The sequence below is a fragment of the Bombina bombina genome, chromosome 11 (genome assembly GCF_027579735.1).
Source record: "Bombina bombina isolate aBomBom1 chromosome 11, aBomBom1.pri, whole genome shotgun sequence".
In the NCBI taxonomy this organism is placed as follows: Eukaryota; Metazoa; Chordata; class Amphibia; order Anura; family Bombinatoridae; genus Bombina; species Bombina bombina.
The window spans coordinates 11,473,221-11,496,671 of NC_069509.1; the positions used below are offsets into that span (position 1 = coordinate 11,473,221).

General features: G+C 40.5%; 1 protein-coding gene across 2 annotated transcripts in view; it reads right to left on the minus strand.

Moving 5' to 3' along the window:
* LOC128642499 (uncharacterized) overlaps window positions 1-23,451 on the minus strand; it is a 198,950-nt gene that overhangs the window by 163,570 nt on the left and 11,929 nt on the right. For both annotated transcript variants that reach the window (XM_053695277.1, XM_053695278.1), the window contains exon 5: window positions 22,203-22,344. In XM_053695277.1, the coding sequence (XP_053551252.1) occupies window positions 22,203-22,344 (142 nt within the window). The remainder of the gene's footprint in view (window positions 1-22,202; window positions 22,345-23,451) is intronic.

Consider the following 23,451-nt stretch of genomic DNA (forward strand, 5'->3'; position numbering starts at 1 on the left):
GTTATCCCATTTCTCTCTTTTAACCAGTAAATAATTTGATATCTGCTTTCTCATTTATACCCATAGGGGCTCCTGATTGTAACGTGAATATCCAGCAGGTCTCACATTTGTTATGTCTATCGCCTCCTGTGATTAGTTTGGGTATGTGATGATCTATGGCTTTAAATGAAAAATATTGAAGTGGGTTGTCACAATGTGATCTAAAGTGTTTGGCAATAGGTGTTTTTGTTTTTTTATCTAAGAAGGATAAAAGACGTTCCCTTATTCTACCCTTGGGCATACGACAAGTGAGACCTATATATTGGTTTTTACAAAGTTTGCCTGTTATTAAATAATCTATAAAGGTAGAGTTACATGTTAGGTTATGTTTTATATTGAAAATTTCTCCTGTATGGCTGGAAGATAAATAGCCTCAACTTCTGCATATTCACATGATTTGCAAAGGTTTGTACCACCTGGTCTCGGTTCCAGCCAAGTTCTGTGTGTATGATCAATTTTTTTATCAAAATGTCTTTTTAAACGGTTCCCAATGGTGTTTGCTTTTCTTGAGACAAATGTAACATTGCTCAGTATATCTGTATCAAGAAGCTTGTCTATTTCAAGTATTGCTAAGTTCTTTCTAATAATTGAACATATTTGTTGATATTGTCTACTATATGTCGTTGAAAAGACGACTGAGGATCGAGAAAAGTTAGTTGTTTTTGGTTTATCTTTTAATAATTCGTCCCAGTTGAGCAATACATCCAAAAAAGCCAACTCTGTAGAACTACTATGTGTAAATTTAAGATTCATATCATTACTTTTTATGTATTCCATAAAATCATGTAATTGTGTAGTAGTGCCTCTCCAAACAACTAAGAGATCATCTATGTACCTAAAATGGGCTTTTATATATGTTTTGAAAGGGTTTGCATCTGTGTATATTTTTATCAATTCAAAAAAACTCAAATAAAGATTGGCATATGAAGGGGCAAATGTTGCCCCCATTGCCGTACCACATTTTTGTAAATAATATTGGCCCAAAAATAAAAAATAGTTATGTGTCAAAAGGTATCCTGTAGTTTCAATTAGAAACCCATTATATTCTGCATCATAATTTGTAAGCATTTTTAACATCTGGTACAGTGCAAAAAGCCCTTGGTTGTGAGGGATGCATGAATAGAGTGAGGAAACGTCAATAGAGACAAGGATTATCATCAATTTCCATCTCTTTCAGCATATTTAAAAGGTCTTTAGTATCTCTGATATGTCCAGGAGTAGAGATGACAATAGGTTGTAAATTAATAAAGGCACCTAGCTTTTCCCCTAGAGTGCCTATGCCTGAAATAATAGGTCTTCCGGGAGGGGACCTCAGATCTTTGTGTATTTTAGGTATGTGTTTAAATACAGAAATTTGTGGATGGATAACTTTTAAATTGTCTGCTGTATTTTTAGTAATATGGCCTTTATGTATCGATTGGTCAAGAAGATGATCTAATTCCTGCTGGAATTTAGTAGTGTGATTGAAGCTGATTCTGGTATAGGTGTCTACATCCTCAAGCTGTCTAAAGGCTTCTGTAATATAGTTGTCTTTATTTTGTACCACTACTGAACCTCCTTTGTCTGGTGATTACCAACTTGCTATTCCTTTTTAGTCTATTTAAAGCTACCTTTCAAGTTTGGTTAAGTTGTCACCCCTACTGGTTAGACTTTTCTGGGCTTTATTTGTTGCCTGATGTAACTCAATAATTTCTTTTTCAACTATGTTCAACTATGGTATGAAAGGCTTCAATCAAATCCCCTCTCATTTGTACAGGGTAAAACGTTTCATTTTTTACTTTATCTTTACTGATGGTACTATATGTGTGCTGGTGTCATGCCCTGTACTTTCACTACTAAGACCCATCAGATCAATTAGGCTGCACTGTTCCTCAAAATTAAAGTTAGCACTTTGTTGTATTGCTTGAATAATACTATTGTCAGCAGGTTCATCTATCTCAATTTGTTCTATATGAAGATGTTTACCAACATTAAAGTGTCTTTTTAATGTGAGATTACGTGTAAATGTATTCACAACCACTAGGGTGTCAAACAATGCAAAATCAGATGTCGGTGCAAATGTTAACCCCTTAGTTAAAACGTTGTTTTCTAAATCAGACAGCATTACGTCAGAAAGATTAATAACATTAATTTCTTTAGATTTATGCTCATTCCTATTGTCCTTTTGTAATCTCTTTATTGCAGAAGTAGTAATGACTGGTTGGATAAAGTCATTTCATTCTTTGGACTTTGTCTCATGCCTCCTCTTCTTCTGCTGGGATATCGATCGATTAGAATTTCTCTGTATGGTAGTCCAATTGTAAACCACATCAAGATCATAAACTTTGCAGTCACAATGGTACTTTTTTGCCTTCCGGTCAGATAGTTCTTCATTGAATTTCTTCAGAGTGTCAGACAACTGGTTGTTATAACTCTGATAGTCAGAGATAAAAGGGGTTATGTTGTCCTTAATCAATTTTAATTCATCTGTAACTTGAACAAGGTCTGCCTGTCTGTTATTAAGCAATTAGTGAGCATTGGGGTAAAGTGTTGTTCCATTCTGTCATAAAGTCTTTCCTTTGTGTGGCATAGGCTGGATATTTTTTCATCCTTAGCCCTCTAGGGATTTTATTCTCTTCAATATATATTTGTAAGAATTCAATCCCACCACAGTTTTAACTCCTTCACTTCCAATTGCTCTCTTTTAGAAAACAAACTTGCCAAATCCAAATCATTGAGATCATTGTTAGGTTGACTTCTGATTAAAGATTGCAATTTGGCTTTTCTGGCTGTGATATTCTCAGAATCCATTATATATTCAGACGAGCAAAATACTAAGATAAAACATAAAGAAAGTCTGAATGTTATCCCTTACAGGCTTATTTTGCAGTGCTGTATACAAAGCCTGGGGAAAGAGATTTCTTCTTGTTGCTTTTAGTGTTAAACCTTACAGTCAATAGCGAACAGAATTAATTTAATACGTATAGAATGAGTGTTGTGGTAGATAAAGTAACTCTTATCCTTAGGTAAACACTTTTATCCGCAGCAGTGTATGATTTGCCAACATAAATATATAGCAGAATGATCTGTTGCAGTATAAGCAATTGAAAATAACCAAAATCGAAAAAGTAAAAAACGCTCACTCACCAGTAGTGCTTTCCGTGTAGGGGCTGTTTGTCTCTCTGCATATACTGAAGATCACTTGTTTCCTTGATGGTTGTATTTCGCAAACATAGTAAGGTTTGGTGCTGATAAATAAGCGATATCTTGTTTGTATATATACATAAAAGTCTATATGGTGAGCGTATTTTTACTGGCTGCTGGTAGCGGGTTTAGCCCAATGAGGACCGCTAGAAAAAATAGCACATAGTCATAGATTCACCGAAGTGAAATGTATCCAGCAGTTAATGGACAGTGTAGGATATAGATAAAAAATAACTTTATTTGTATCAAAAGTAAAACTTGACTATAACAAAGTAAAAAAACTAACAATACCACAGCCAGAGAGTCAACCTAACAGCATAGTGGTTTCACATACAACATGTTTCGTACCGTTACAGCACATCGTCAGGGATAGTAATGGGTTAACTATTCAGGTGTTAAAAGCAATTTTAGCCCAATCGGATGTGTCTGTTTAATTTAGCCACTCATAGCAGCCGATTTGAAAAGCGTCAGAAGCTTAATTTGAAAACTGTGCATTGACACAATCAGATGGGGCTAAATGTAATTATACAAAAACAGTATAAAAAGACATGCAGATACACACACACTACATAGCATACACTTATACATGCAGATACACACACACTACATAGCATACACTTATACATGCAGATACACACACACTACATAGCATACACTTATACATGCAGATACACACACACTACATAGCATACACTTATACATGCAGATACAAACACACTACATAGCATACACTTATACATGCAGATACACACACACTACATAGCATACACTTATACATGCAGATACACACACACTACATAGCATACACTTATACATGCAGATACACACACACTACATAGCATACACTTATACATGCAGATACATACACACACTACATAGCTTACACTTACACATGCAGATACACACACACTACATAGCTTACACTTATACATGCAGATACACACACACTACATAGCTTACACTTATACATGCAGATACACACACACTACATAGCTTACACTTATACATGCAGATACACATACACTACATAGCATACACTTATACATGCAGATACACACACACTACATAGCATACACTTATACATGCAGATACACAAACACTACATAGCATACACTTATACATGCAGATACACACACACTACATAGCATACACTTATACATGCAGATACACACACAATACATAGCATACACTTATACATGCAGATACACACACACTACATAGCATACACTTATACATGCAGATACACACACACTACATAGCATACACTTATACATGCAGATACACACACACTACATAGTACACACTTATACATACAGATACACACACACTACATAGCATACACTTATACATGCAGATACACACACACACACTACATAGCATACACTTATACATACAGATACACACACACACACTACATAGCATACACTTATACATGCAGATACACACACACTACATAGCATACACTTATATATGCAGATACACACACACTACATAGCATACACTTATACATGCAGATACACACACACACACACACACACTACATAGCATACACTTATACATGCAGACACACACACACACACACACTACATAGCATACACTTATACATGCAGACACACACACACACTACATAGCATACACTTATACATGCAGACACACACACACTACATAGCATACACTTATACATGCAGACACACACACACACACACACACTACATAGCATACACTTATACATGCAGACACACACACACACACTACATAGCATACACTTATACATGCAGATACACACACACTACATAGCATAAACTTATACATGCAGACACACACACACACACTACATAGCATACACTTATATATGCAGATACACACACACTACATAGCATACACTTATATATGCAGATACACACACACTACATAGTATACACTTATACAGGCAGATACACAGACACTACATAGTATACACTTATACATGCAGATACACACACACACACTACATAGTATACACTTATACATGCAGATACGCACACACTACATAGCATAAACTTATACATGCAGACACACACACACACACACACACTACATAGCATACACTTATATATGCAGATACACACACACTACATAGTATACACTTATACAGGCAGATACACACACACACTACATAGCATAAACTTATACATGCAGACACACACACACACACACACACACACACTACATAGCATACACTTATATATGCAGATACACACACACTACATAGCATACACTTATATATGCAGATACACACACACTACATAGTATACACTTATACAGGCAGATACACAGACACTACATAGCATACACTTACACATGCAGATACACACACATACCACATAGCATACACTTATACATGCAGATACACACACACTACATAGCATAAACTTATACATGCAGATACACACACACTACATAGCATACACTTATATATGCAGATACACACACACTACATAGCATACACTTATATATGCAGATACATACACACTACATAGCATACACTTATACATGCAGATACACACACACACACACTACATAGCATACACTTATACATGCAGATACACACACACTACATAGCATAAACTTATACATGCAGACACACACACACACACATTACATAGCATACACTTACACATGCAGATACACACACACACACTACATAGCATACACTTATACATGCAGATACACACACACTACATAGCATACACTTATATATGCAGATACACACACACTACATAGCATACACTTATACATGCAGATACACACACACTACATAGCATACACTTATATATGCAGGTACACACAAACTACATAGCATACACTTATACATGCAGATACACACTGTAACGGTACCAACCGGATACCAAGGGTTAACACCAGGGAACAATGTCCTGCATAGGGAATCAGCAATTCACAACCCAGCCAGTTTTCAGGTTTTAAAACAGAATGAATTTTATTAAGGCTCATATGCCCAGTATTTATGCAGGTCTGACCCCCCCAGAAGGGGGGTTGAAAGAATGTTGTACATTGAATGGAGGGAACACGCCCTTTTACATGATACAATAGAATACCTTGCTCAAGCTGATAACAATTTAAACACAGACACACACTTGTCTTTCCTTATCATCTAGGGTCTGCTCTCTGAGGTTGATTAAACAATGGACTGTGTATCAATAACATTAATGACAGTGCACAATAGCTGAACACAGTTAACTCTTTCAGTGCTGACAGAAGGGTCTGTCACATCTACATAGCACAATATACAGCCTATAGACAACCTTTCTTATGTTATAGTACAGAAGTGGCTAGGTTTGCCACAATGCTCCCCCAGAACCAAGCCGGCATACACAGTCTGATCCCAACGGATCGGCTTGGGGATGTCCGGGGCAACAACTTTCGGCTCAAGTAGGCTACGGGGTGTTCTCCGCCATCTGCTCCAACTTGGCTCAGTACTGCCCCCACCCCAAACATGGAAGCGTCTCTTCCCGGAGGGACTGGGCTTGGGTAGTCACAGGGTTAACATCAGCGGGATCCATGGGAGCATAGGCAGAAACAAGGGGGGCCAAGTCATTTCCAAGGAGAACATCAGCAGGTAAGTCCTTCTTGACCCCCACATTCACAAGTCTAGCGCCCACTCCCCAATCCAAATGTACCCTGGCAACAGGTAGGCGGAACACAGTGCCCCCTGCTACCCTCACAGCCACAGTGTCTCCAGTGTGCTGTTTCTCAGGCACCAAGTTCTCTTGAAGCAAGGTCATGGTAGCACCAGTATCCCGTAGACAACTGACCTCCTTCCCATTCACTTTAACCCGTTGCCGGTTATTCCGGTGGGCAGCTTGCACGGGGTCTGCTTCATGTAGGCTGCCCCAGCATTCTGGCGCCTCTACGTAGCGGGCCACAGGCTGAGGATTATGTGGGATTCTGCCAGCGGGTCTTCTCCAGGACTGTGCTTGATTCGCTGCGTTTAGGGGACACTCTGGTCTTTTGTGCCCTAGTTGCTTACATCCAAAGCACCGAATAGGTTGTGAGTAGCCCCGCGAATTGAACCGGGCTCTCTGAGGGTAGTTCGTGGCCGGAGGCCGTGTGGTATAGCGGTGCGCCGGGGGTTGGTAACTGGCAGCTGCTGGGGTGACTGGGGGTCTGTACTCCACTCTAGCAGTGGGCAATCGGTATACTGCTCCCCCTGCCCCTCGTACTGCCACGGATCCGCCAGTGGGTGCTGTATCCGGCACCAAATGGGGAGCTATCAGGGTTAAAGTAGCTCCCGAATCCCGAAGTCCCTGGACCGACATCACCTCATGCAGAATTCCCAGGGGTTCCTCGGCTTGGGTGCTCAACACCTCATGAGCGGCTGGCTCCGTTTGGTAATGGTGAGCAGCCGCCCTTGGGGCCAGGTTCTGTCTGACCTGGTTCCAAGCTTGTCTGCTCCGATTTTGGGTGCACTCACGTGCCATATGTCCCCACTGCTTGCAGGTGTGGCATTGTATATTAGCCCGTCCGTTGTTAGGCTGTAGTCCATGGTGCCTCCTGGCATCAAAATGCTGGTCTGCTAATCTGGCTGCTTCGGTTAAGGTGAGGGGTTTTCGATCTCTCACCCATTCTTGGGCTTCTGGGGACAAGCCGTTAAAGAATTGCTCCAACAGCATCAGTTGTCGCAATTCTTCCATGGTGGTAGCTTGGCTGGCCTGTATCCACCCCTGAGATGCTTGATCCAGCTTGTGGGCCCACTCTGCATGGGAATCTCTTTCTGGCTTGCGCAGGCCTCTAAACTTGCGCCGGTATGCCTCTGAGGTAATGGCATATCTTTCCAAGATCGCTCTCTTCACTTTAGCGTAATCCTTGCTGTCCTCCCTGGGTACAGCGCGATACGCTTCCGCTGCCCTACCGGCTAGCTTGCCTGCTAGCACCGGCACCCATACGAACTGCTCCAAATCATGTAACTCGCACAGTCTCTCAAAATCCTGTAAATACCCATCAATCTCATCCTTCTCCTCACAAAACATTTTAAATGCATGGTATGGGATTTTGGGTCTTACTGGGTTGCTGAGTGCGTCCAAAATGGATTCTGCTCGGGAGGATGCATTCCGCGGACTGTGTGCCATCACGTCCTCCTGCACATCTGCCATTACCACGGATAGCATATCCCGTGGTACAGGTTGGGGTAAAAATTCCAGCCTGGTCCTCATTTCCCTCTGGTATAGGGTCTCCTCCATGGCTGCTGGAGGCGTAGCGCTGCGAGCTCTGTCTCCCTCCATCAGCTCAGCAATTAATATAGCCTTGGGTTTGCTGCTGCCTATCTTTCCCCTGGCTTCTAGCAGTTCCTTTTACGTTTGTCTCTTTAGCTTAGAATAATCCATCTCCATTCACTTCGGTCCCTGGTACTCCTTCCATCTTAGTCAGTATTGTAGTAATCCCCCTCTTCCTGAGGTTACTGGCTTGTGTAGTTGCTCTTCTGGGCGATAAGGTTCATTCCGTCGCTTGCCACCAATTGTAACGGTACCAACCGGATACCAAGGGTTAACACCAGGGAACAATGTCCTGCATAGGGAATCAGCAATTCACAACCCAGCCAGTTTTCAGGTTTTAAAACAGAATGAATTTTATTAAGGCTCATATGCCCAGTATTTATGCAGGTCTGACCCCCCCAGAAGGGGGGTTGAAAGAATGTTGTACATTGAATGGAGGGAACACGCCCTTTTACATGATACAATAGAATACCTTGCTCAAGCTGATAACAATTTAAACACAGACACACACTTGTCTTTCCTTATCATCTAGGGTCTGCTCTCTGAGGTTGATTAAACAATGGACTGTGTATCAATAACATTAATGACAGTGCACAATAGCTGAACACAGTTAACTCTTTCAGTGCTGACAGAAGGGTCTGTCACATCTACATAGCACAATATACAGCCTATAGACAACCTTTCTTATGTTATAGTACAGAAGTGGCTAGGTTTGCCACACACACACACTACATAGCATACACTTATACATGCAGATACACACACACTACATAGCATACACTTATACATGCAGATACACACACACTACAAAGCATACACTTATACATGCAGATACACACACACTACATAGCATACACTTATACATGCAGATACACACACACTACATAGCATACACTTATACATGCAGATACACACGCACTACATAGCTTACATTTATACATACAGATACACACACACTACATAGCATACACTTATACATGCAGATACACACACTACATAGCATACACTTACACATGCAGATACACACACACTACATAACATACACTTATACATGCATATAAACACACACTACATAACATACACTTATACATGCAGATACACACACACTACATAACATACACTTATATATGCAGATACACACACACTACATAACATACACTTATGCATGCAGATACACACACACTACATAGCTTACACTTATACATGCAGATACACACACACTACATAACATACACTTATACATGCAGATACACACACACTACATAGCATACACTTATACATGCAGATACATACACACTACATAGCATACACTTACACATGCAGATACACACACACTACATAGCATACACTTATACATGCAGCATACACTTATACATGCAGATACATACACACTACATAGCATACACTTACACATGCAGATACACACACACTACATAGCATAAACTTATACATGCAGATACACACACACTACATAGCATACACTTATACATGCATATACACACACACTACATAACATACACTTATACATGCATATACACACAAACTACATAACATACACTTATACATGCAGATACACACTCACTACATAACATACATTTACACATGCAGATACACACACTACATAGCATACACTTATACATGCAGATACACACACACTACATAGCATACACTTATACATGCAGATACACACACACTACATAGCATACACTTATACATGCAGATACACACACACTACATAACATACACTTATACATGCAGATACACACACACTACATAACATACACTTATGCATGCAGATACACACACACTACATAGTATTCACTTATACATGCAGATACACACACACTACATAGCATACACTTATGCATGCAGATACACACACACACTACATAACATACACTTATACATGCAGACACACACACACACATTACATAGCATACACTTACACATGCAGATACACACACACTACATAACATACACTTATACATGCAGATACACACACACTACATAACATACACTTATACATGCAGATACACACACACTACATAGCATACACCTATACATGCAGATACACACTTATACATGCAGATACACACTTATACATGCAGATACACACTTATACACGCAGATACACACTTATACATGCAGATACACACACACACACACACTACATAGCATATACTTATACATGCAGATACACACTTATACATGCAGATACACACTTATACATGCAGATACACACTTATACATGCAGATACACACGCACACACTACATAGTATACACTTGCACATGCAGATACACACACACACTACATAGTATACACTTATACATGCAGATACACACTTATACATGCAGATACACACTTATATATGCAGATACACACGCACACACTACATAGTATACACTTGCACATGCAGATACACACGCACACACTACATAGTATACACTTGCACATGCAGATACACACACACACTACATAGCATACACTTATACATGCAGATACACACACACACTACATAGCATACACTTATACATGCAGATACACACACACACTACATAGCATACACTTATACATGCAGATACACACACACACTACATAGCATACACTTATACATGCAGAAACACACACACACTACATAGCATACACTTATGCATGCAGATACACACACACACTACATAACATACACTTATACATGCAGATACACACACACTACATAACATACACTTATACATGCAGATACACACACGCTACATAACATACACTTATACATGCAGATACACACACACTACATAGTATACACTTATACATGCAGATACACACACACTACATAGCATACACTTATACATGCAGATACACACACTACATAGCATACACTTATACATGCATATACACACACACTACATAACATACACTTATACATGCATATACACACACACTACATAACATACACTTATACATGCAGATACACACACACTACATAACATACACTTACCCATGCAGATACACACACTACATAGCATACACTTATACATGCAGATACACACACACTACATAGCATACACTTATACATGCAGATACACACACACTACATAGCACACACTTATACATGCAGATACACACACATACTACATAGCATACACCTATACATGCAGATACACACTTATACATGCAGATACACACTTATACACACAGATACACACTTATACATGCAGATACACACACACACACACTACATAGCATATACTTATACATGCAGATACACACTTATACATGCAGATACACACTTATACATGCAGATACACACTTATACATGCAGATACACACGCACACACTACATAGTATACACTTGCACATGCAGATACACACACACACTACATAGTATACACTTATACATGCAGATACACACTTATACATGCAGATACACACTTATACATGCAGATACACACGCACACACTACATAGTATACACTTGCACATGCAGATACACACGCACACACTACATAGTATACACTTGCACATGCAGATACACACACACACTACATAGCATACACTTATACATGCAGATACACACACACACTACATAGCATACACTTATACATGCAGATACACACGCACTACATAGCATACACTTATACATGCATATACACACGCACACACTACATAGTATACACTTATACATGCAGATACACACTTATACATGCAGATACACACTTATACATGCAGATACACACGCACACACTACATGCAGATACACACTTATACATGCAGATACACACACACACGCACTATATAGTATACACTTATACATGCAGATACACACGCACACACTACATAGTACACACTTATACATGCAGATACACACTTATACATGCAGATGCACACTTATACATGCAGATACACACTTATACATGCAGATACACACTTATACATGCAGATACACACTTATACATGCAGATACACACGTATACATGCAGATACACATGCACACACTACATAGTATACACTTATACATGCAGATACACACTTATACATGCAGATACACACGCACACACTACATAGTATACACTTACAGGTATACATGCAGATACACACTTATACATGCAGATACATACGCACACACTACATAGTACACACTTATACATGCAGATACACACTTATACATGCAGATACACACTTATACATGCAGATACACACACACACACTTTATAGTATACACTTATACATGCAGATACACACTTATACATGCAGATACACACACACACACTTTATAGTATACACTTATACATGCAGATACACACTTATACATGCAGATACACACTTATACATGCAGATAGACACTTATACATGCAGATACACACGCACATACTACATAGTATACACTTATACATGCAGATACACACTTATACATGCAGATAGACACTTATACATGCAGATACACACGCACACACTACATAGTATACACTTATACATGCAGATACACACTTATACATGCAGATATACACACACACTACATAGTATACACTTATACATGCAGATACACACTTATACATGCAGATAAACACTTATACATGCAGATACTCTCTTATACATGCAGATACACACGCACACACTACATAGTATACACTTATACATGCAGATACACACTTATACATGCAGATACACACTTATACATGCAGATACACACGCACACACTACATAGTACACACTTATACATGCAGATACACACTTATACATGCAGATACACACTTATACATGCAGATACACACGCACACACTACATAGTATACACTTGCACATGCAGATACACACACACACACACTACATAGCATACACTTATACATGCAGATACACACGCACACACACTACATAGCATACACTTATACATGCAGATACACACTTATACATGCAGATACACACGCACACACTACATAGTATACACTTACAGGTATACATGCAAATACACACTTATACATGCAGATACATACGCACACACTACATAGTACACACTTATACATGCAGATACACACTTATACATGCAGATACACACACACACACTTTATAGTATACACTTATACATGCAGATACACACTTATACATGCAGATACACACTTATACATGCAGATAGACACTTATACATGCAGATACACACGCACACACTACATAGTATACACTTATACATGCAGATACACACTTATACATGCAGATAGACACTTATACATGCAGATACACACGCACACACTACATAGTATACACTTATACATGCAGATACACACTTATACATGCAGATACACACGCACACACTACATAGTATACACTTACAGGTATACATGCAGATACACACTTATACATGCAGATACATACGCACACACTACATAGTACACACTTATACATGCAGATACACACTTATACATGCAGATACACACTTATACATGCAGATACACACACACACACTTTATAGTATACACTTATACATGCAGATACACACTTATACATGCAGATACACACACACACACTTTATAGTATACACTTATACATGCAGATACACACTTATACATGCAGATACACACTTATACATGCAGATAGACACTTATACATGCAGATACACACGCACATACTACATAGTATACACTTATACATGCAGATACACACTTATACATGCAGATAGACACTTATACATGCAGATACACACGCACACACTACATAGTATACACTTATACATGCAGATACACACTTATACATGCAGATATACACACACACTACATAGTATACACTTATACATGCAGATACACACTTATACATGCAGATAAACACTTATACATGCAGATACTCTCTTATACATGCAGATACACACGCACACACTACATAGTATACACTTATACATGCAGATACACACTTATACATGCAGATACACACTTATACATGCAGATACACACGCACACACTACATAGTACACACTTATACATGCAGATACACACTTATACATGCAGATACACACTTATACATGCAGATACACACGCACACACTACATAGTATACACTTGCACATGCAGATACACACACACACACACTACATAGCATACACTTATACATGCAGATACACACGCACACACACTACATAGCATACACTTATACATGCAGATACACACTTATACATGCAGATACACACGCACACACTACATAGTATACACTTACAGGTATACATGCAAATACACACTTATACATGCAGATACATACGCACACACTACATAGTACACACTTATACATGCAGATACACACTTATACATGCAGATACACACACACACACTTTATAGTATACACTTATACATGCAGATACACACTTATACATGCAGATACACACTTATACATGCAGATAGACACTTATACATGCAGATACACACGCACACACTACATAGTATACACTTATACATGCAGATACACACTTATACATGCAGATAGACACTTATACATGCAGATACACACGCACACACTACATAGTATACACTTATACATGCAGATACACACTTATACATGCAGATATACACACACACACACTACATAGTATACACTTATACATGCAGATACACACTTATACATGCAGATAAACACTTATACATGCAGATACTCACTTATACATGCAGATACACACGCACACACTACATAGTATACACTTATACATGCAGATACACACTTATACATGCAGATACACACTTATACATGCAGATACACACGCACACACTACATAGTACACACTTATACATGCAGATACACACTTATACATGCAGATACACACTTATACATGCAGATACACACGCACACACTACATAGTATACACTTGCACATGCAGATACACACACACACACACTACATAGCATACACTTATACATGCAGATACACACGCACACGCACTACATAGCATACACTTATACATGCAGATACACACGCACACACACTACATAGCTTACACTTATACATGCAGATACACACACACTACATAGCATACACTTATACATGCAGATACACACGCACACACACTACATAGCTTACACTTATACATGCAGATACACACACACTACATAGTATACACTTACACATGCAGATACACACACTTCATAGCTTACATTTATACATGCAGACACACACTACATAGCATACACTTATACACGTAGATACACACACACTGCATAGCATACACTTATACATGTAGATACACACACACAAACACACTTATACATACAGATACGCACACCACACAGCTTACACTTATACATGCAGATTCACACACATACACACTTATAGATACAGATAGACACACACACTACATCATATATGGGTATCTGCAAGCACACTAGCTGGAAGTCTGAGGCTACCACTGTTCGTTACCCTAGTGTTAGCACTGCTTATCGTATAAAATTGAAGGCATGCTAGTATTATCACCAGGGGTAGACGTCATCACTACCAGGGGTTAGTGGTCATCATTATCTGAGGTCAGAGGGTTTACAGCCTTCCTACTCCTGCTTAACCCACACACCATAATGTTTCCACAAGGAATATAACAGGTATATAACCCTGGGAAAGAAAAGCCAGCTGCTTCTGAGTTTGTGCCCAATAGAATTTAAAAAAATAAAAAAATAATAATAATTTTAATGCATGGGGCAATGTGGGACAGATGGCTAGCAACCTGGGACAGACCCCTAAAATCGGGACTGTCCCATGAAAATCGGGACAGTTGGGGGGTATGTTCCTCTCATGTGACAGAAAACCTCTCATATGAAGGTATGTCCTCTCATGTGATGCTATATCCTTTTAAATAAAGATATGTCCTCTCATGTGATGCTATATCCTTTTAAATAAAGATATGTCCTCTCATGTAACGGTATAACCTATCATATAAAGGTATGGCCTCTGGTTTGATGCTATAACTTCTCATATGAAGGTATATCCTCTCATGTGATGGTATAACCTCTCATATGAAGGTATGTCCTCTCATGTGACCGTATAACCTCTCATATGGAGTTATGTCCTCTCATGTGATGGTATAACCTCTCATATGAAGTTATGTCCTCTCATGTGATGGTATAACCTCTCATATGAAGTTATGCCCTCTCAAGTGATAGTGTTACGGTACCAACAAGATACAAAGGGTTAATACCAGATGAACAATGTCCTGAATAGGGAATCAGCAATTCACAACCCCAATCAGTTCCCCCCTCAAACATGAGACCAGGCTCCACATTTCAGGTTTAAAACAGAATGTCATTTATTAAAGGCTATATGCCTAGTATTTATACAGGTCTGACCCCAGATGGGGGGTTGAAAGAATGTTGTACATTAGATAGAGGGGAAAATGCCCTTTGACATGATACAATAGAATTACCTTACTTGCTGATAACAATTTAAACACAAGAAAACAATGCAGTCCATCTTATCAACTAGAAGTCTGACTCTGGAGGTGATTAGACAATGGGAATGTTTATCACTAAACTTAATTAGAGCTGATGCCAGCAAACCTGTCTTTTAGAAAATAGCTTCTTAAAGCTGAACAGCGTTAACTCTTTCAGTCCTGACAGAAGGGTCTGTCACATAGCTCCCCCCTTGTGGAACACTCCGTCAGACCCGGCTTGACCCTTTGGCGGGTCAACCTGGGGATGACCGGACTAGGAGGTGATAGGCATGTCAGTTTGCTGGGACAATCCATCTGTATTCCCGTTATGAGAGAGAATTCCTGCCCGTAAAAATAAGGGTTCAACTTCTTCAGTGCCCAGACTAGGGCTAAACAGTCCTTCAAAATCTCATCAGCTTCTTTACGAGTTTTTTGTACCTGCTCTTTATAGGTATCCACAATCCCTTCATACTGACATAGGGTGCCCTTGAGTTGCTGCACCTCACTATGAGCCAGCGTCAGCTTTTCCTCCAGTGTCACTAAGTTTGTCTTTAAGGTTTCATGTTCCACTCTCAAGCTGGTGTTTTCTGTCTGTCGGTGCAGCTTGTCTAGCAGAGATTCCCTTTCTAAATGTGCTTTTTCCTCTGCACTCCTCTTCTCTCCCGCTAGCACTGTTACATGATTATTTAACGTGACCATTTCATCCTCTACTTGACTCTTCTCCTTCATCAGCGCATTGTAACGGGACTTCCACGTATCAATAGCGGATAGAGATTTACTGAGCTCAGCGTCCTGGGGCTTAGCAGCAGGTGGGTCAGTCTCTGCTGCACGGATCTGGGCATGGGTAGTCACAGGGTTAACATCGGCGGGACCCATAGGAGCGTAGGCAGAAACAAGGGGGGCCAAGTTATTTCCAAGGAGAACATCAGCTGGTAAATCCTTCATGACCCCCACATTCACAGGTCTAGCGCCCACTCCCCAATCCAAATGTACCCTGGCAACAGGTAGGTGGAACGCAGCGCCCCCTGCTACCCTCACAGCCACAGTGTCTCCAGTGTGCTGTTTCTCAGACACCAAGTTCTTTTGATGCAAGGTCATGGTAGCACCAGTATCCCGTAGACCACTGACCTCCTTCCCATTCACTTTAACCAGTTGCCGGTTATTCCGGTGGGTAGCTTGCACAAGGTCTGCTTCATGTAGGATGCCCCAGCATTCTTGCGCCTCTACATAGTGGGCCGCAGGCTGAGGATTACGTGGGATTTCGCCGGCGGGTCTTCTCCAGGACTGCGCTTGGTTCGCTGCGTTTAGGGGACACTCTGGTCTTTTGTGCCCTAGTTGCTTACATCCAAAGCACTGAATAGGTTGTGAGTAGCCCCGCAAATTGAACCGGGCTCTCTGAGGATAGTTCGTGGCTGGAGGCCGTGGGGTATAGCGGTGCGCCGGGGGTTGGTAACTGGCAGCTGCTGGGGTGACTGGTGGATCTGTACTACACTCTGGCAGGGGCCTTAGTGGTAGCAGTGTCCAGTTTGCGGGCATCCGTATACTCATCTGCCAAGCGAGCCGCTTCATGCAGGGTGGAGGGTTTACGGTCCCGAACCCACTCTCGAACTCCTGCGGGTAACTTGTCGAAGCAATGTTCCAACAGGAATAGCTGCAGCACCTCTTCCCCAGATACGGCTTGGCACCCCGCTATCCAGTGAGCTGCTGTGCGGTGCACCTTACATGCCCACTCAAGGTAGGAATCTCCAGCTAATTTAACAGTGTCTCTGAACCGCCTCCGGTATGCCTCCGGTGTAACCGCATACCTGGAGAGCAGAGCCTCTTTTACAGTATTATAATTCCAGACTTCCTAATCTTGAATGGCCCGAAAAGCCTCTCTGGCCCGGCCGGATAATTTTCCGGATAATATCGTGACCCAGTCCTCTGCGGGTACCTTGTGTAGTGCACATTGCCTCTCAAAATCCGCAAGGTACCCATCAATCTCTCCTTCTGTTTCCAGGACGTTTTTAAAAGCTGCAAAATTTACTTTTCCCTTTTCCACTCGGGTTGCTGTGACTTGGGCTGCTGCAGCGCCGCTTTGGCGAAGTAGGTTGGCCTCCACAGCTGCTATGACCTGGTCGATAATTTCCGCAGATGGGTTGGGGCCATAATGTGCCAGTCTTATTTTAACCGCCTGATCAAAGCTTGCTTCTTCGGGGGTTCTGTCTGATATGCTGGGCCCATTGGTTCCTTCGGTCCCTGGTACTCCTTCCATCTTAGTCAGTATTGTAATAATCCCCCTCTTACTGAGGTTAATGGCTTGTGTAGTTGCTCCCGTCGCTTGCCACCAATTGTTACAGTACCATGTGCTGGTAAAACCTCTCATACAAAGGTATGACCCCTCATCTGATGATATAACCTCTCATATGAAGGTATGTCCTCTCATGTGACTGTATAACCTCTCATATGAAGGTATTCCTCTCATGTGATGGTATAACCTCTCATATGATGTTATGTCCTCTAAAGTGATGGTATAACTTCTCATATGAAGGTATGATCCCTAATGTGCTGGTAAAACCTCTCATATGAAGGTATGACCCCTCATCTGATGATATAACCTCCCATATGGAGGTATGTCTTCTCATGTGATGGTATAACCTCTCATATGAAGATATGGCCCCTCATGTGATGGTGTATTCTCTCATATAAAGGTATGACCTCTCATATGAAGGTATGGCCTCTGATGTAATGGTATAACCTGTCATATGAAGGTATGACCCCTCATCTGATGGTATAACCTCTCACATGAAGGTACAGCCTCTCATATAACAGTATAACCTCTCATATGAAGGTATGTCCTCTCATGTGACAGTATAACCTCTCCTATGAAGGTATGTCCTCTAAAGTGATAGTATAACCTCTCATATGAAGGTATGGCCTCTCATCTGATGATATAACCTCTCATATGGAGGTATGTCCTCTCATGTGATGGTATAACCTCTCATATGAAGGTATGGCCTCTCATGTGATGGTATAACCTCTCATATGAAGTTATGTCCTCTAAAGTGATGGTATAACTTCTCATATGAAGGTATGACCCCTAATGTGCTGATATAACCTCTCATATGAAGGTATGACCCCTCATCTGATAATATGACCTCCTATATGGAGGTATGTCCTCTCATGTGATGGTATAACCTCTCATATGAAAGTATGGCTTCTTATGTGACAGTATAACCTCTCATGTGAAGGTATGGCCTTTCATGTTACGGTATAACCTCTCATATGAAGGTATGTCCTCTCATGTGATGGTGTAACATCTCATATAAAGATATGGCCCCTCATGTGATGGTGTAACCTCTCATATGAAGGTATGACCTCTGATGTAATGGTATAACCTCTCATATGAAGGTATGACCCCTCATCTTATGCTATAATCTCTAATATGAAGATACAGCTTCTCATGCAACAGTATAACCTCTCATATGAAGGTAAGTCTTCTCATGTGACAGTATAACCTCTCATATGAAGGTATGTCCTCTCAGGTGATGGTATAACCTCTCATATGAATTATGTCCTCTAAAGTGATGGTATAACCTCTCATATGAAGGTATGACCCCTCATCTGATGATATAACCTTTCATATGAAGGTTTGGCTTGTTATGTGATGGTATAACTTCTCATATGAAGGTATAGCCTCTCAAATGAAGGTTTGGCCTCTTATGTGAATGTATAACCTCTCATATAAATGTATGGCCTCTAATGTAAAGGTATGGTTTCTCTTGTGAAAGTATGATCTTTTTTGTGAAAGTATGGCTTCTGATGTGAAGGTATGACCTGTCATTTTATGTTAGGGCCTCTCATTTGAAGATATGGGGGCCTATCAATCATGGCCCGTGTTTCTGGCGAGTCTTCAGACTCGCCAGAAACAGCAGTTATGAAGCAGTGGTCTAAAGACCGCTGCTCCATAACCCTGTCCACCTGCTCTGAGCAGGCGGACAGGAATCGCTGCAATTCAACCCGATTGAATACGATCGGGTTGATTGACACCTCCCTGCTGGCGGCCGATTGGCTGCGAGTCAGCAGGGGGCGGCGTTGCACCAGCAGCTCTTGTGAGCTGCTGGTGCAATGCTGAATACGGAGAGCGTATTGCTCTTCGCATTCAGCGAGGTCTTGCGGACCTGATCCGCACTGTCAGATCAAGTCCACAAGAAAATGGCCTCTTGGGTGAAGGTATGGCCTCTCATATGAAGGTATTGCCTCTCATGTGAAGGTATACCATCTCAAATGACAGTATGGCCTCTCATGTGAAGGTATGACCTGTCATGTGAAGGTATGGCCTCTCATGTGACGATATAACATCTCATATGAAGGTATGGCCTCTCATGTGACGGTATAACTTCTCATATGAAGGTATGGCCTCTCATGTGAAGGTATGACCTGTCATGTGAAGGTATGGCCTCTCATGTGACGATATAACATCTCATATGAAGGTATGGCCTCTTATGTAAAGGCATAAACTCTTATAGGAAGGTATGACCTCTCATATGAAGGTATGACCTCTCATGTAAAGGTAAGGCATAGTAACTTAGTAGATGAGGGTGAGAAAAGACAGAAGTTCTTCGAGTTCAACAATACAAATCTTAAAATACCTAAATTAATCCAATTAAAAACAGGTCACCCATTTAACACAAGCAATCATATCCCTGAATTCTGTTTGTAGTCAGCAATGTATCTAAACCATTTTTAAATGTATATGAGGTATTGGAATTTACTACCTCCTTAGGTAATGAGTTCCACAATTTGATTGCTCTTACAGTGAACAAAATGTTTATGTTGTTGGAGATTAAATATCCATTCTTTGAAGTAAATTAGAAAGTTGTTTAAAATTGTATTTTCTGTCTGAATCACGAAAGAAAATGTTTGGATTTCATATCCCTTTAATCTACAATTGGCCTTTCTTCTTAAAGGGACATTAAAATATTTTTTCTTAAGTGCTTCTAAAAGAGGGAATTTTAAAATTGAGTTTTTTTTCCTTCTGAAAACGTTTACTTATGTATTGTTTTAACGCTTGTGAGATGAGTCACTGTTTACCCATAGCAGGAGTTCTGCTTCTCAGCCTGTGAGCAATCAGTCCTTAAGGACTGGTCATACATAAACATGCAAATTCTTTTAGCTACATAATCAACATATAGAGATTTACCTTAATCTTTTCTTTCATGTACAAAGTGTTTTTAGATGTATAATTATTAGTGCTCTTTCATATATATATTATAAGCATGATACCGTCACTTTAATCTTGCTGGAGAGTTTTGTGAGAGGCCCTTTATCATATGACTATGGTCACATTACCTGTAAAGTCACCAGCTAAGGGGAGGTTGGTGTCTGTCACCAGATACGTTTGTCCTACAGTCATGTTTCCATGTTTTGTTGTTAGGTCTCCAACTCTACAGTGCAGGAGATTGTGAGGGCTGCTCAGTGAGGGATCCTGCACCTAAACGTGAGACAATAAGGAACACAGAAAATAAATCTCAGGCACATTATACCTCATCTCTGATTCAGGCTCAGACTAAACATAGAGCATACCAGCAAATGCCTGGTGCGCTGCCGGTTCCCTTAGCCCCGCCCACCAGATTGCTTCAGCATGGTTCTTACGGCTAGATTTAGAGTTTTGTCGGTAACGACCCGCATAGCTAACCTTGGATTTTTTTCCCCCGCACCTTTTAAATACCGCTGGTATTTAGAGTTCACAGAAGGGCTGCATTAGGCTCCAAAAAAGGAGCGCAGAGCATAATTTACCGCCACTGCAACTCTCAATACCAGCGGTGCTTACGGACGCGGCCAGTTTCAAAAACGTGCTCGTGCACGATTTCCCCATAGAAAACAATGGGGCTGTTTGAGCTGAAAAAAACCCTAACACCTGCAAAAAAGCCGCGTTCAGCTCCTAACGCAGCCCCATTGTTTCCTATGGGGAAACACTTCCTAAGTCTGCACCTAACATTCTAACATGTACCCCGAGTCTAAACACCCCTAACCTTACACTTATTAACCCCTAATATGCCGCCCCCGCTATCGCTGACACCTGCATATTTTTTTAACCCCTAATCTGCCTCTCCGTACACCGCCGCAACCTACATTATACCTATGTACCCCTTATCTGCTGCCCCTAACACCGCCGACCCCTATATTATATTTATTAACCCCTAATCTGCCCCCCACAACGTCGCCGCCAGCTACCTACAATAATTAACCCCTAATCTGCCGACCGGACCTCACCGCTAATATAATAAATGTATTAACCCCTAATCCGCCTCACTCCCGCCTCAATAACCCTATAATAAATAGTATTAACCCCTAATCTGCCCTCCCTAACTTCGCTGACAACTAACTTCAAGTATTAACCCCTAATCTGCCGACCGGACCTCACCGCTACTCTAATAAATGTATTAACCCCTAAAGCTAAGTCTAACCCTAACCCTAACACCCCCCTAAGTTAAATATAATTTAAATCTAACGAAATAAATTAACTCTTATTAAATAAATTATTCCTATTTAAAGCTAAATACTTACCTGTAAAATAAATCCTAATATAGCTACAATA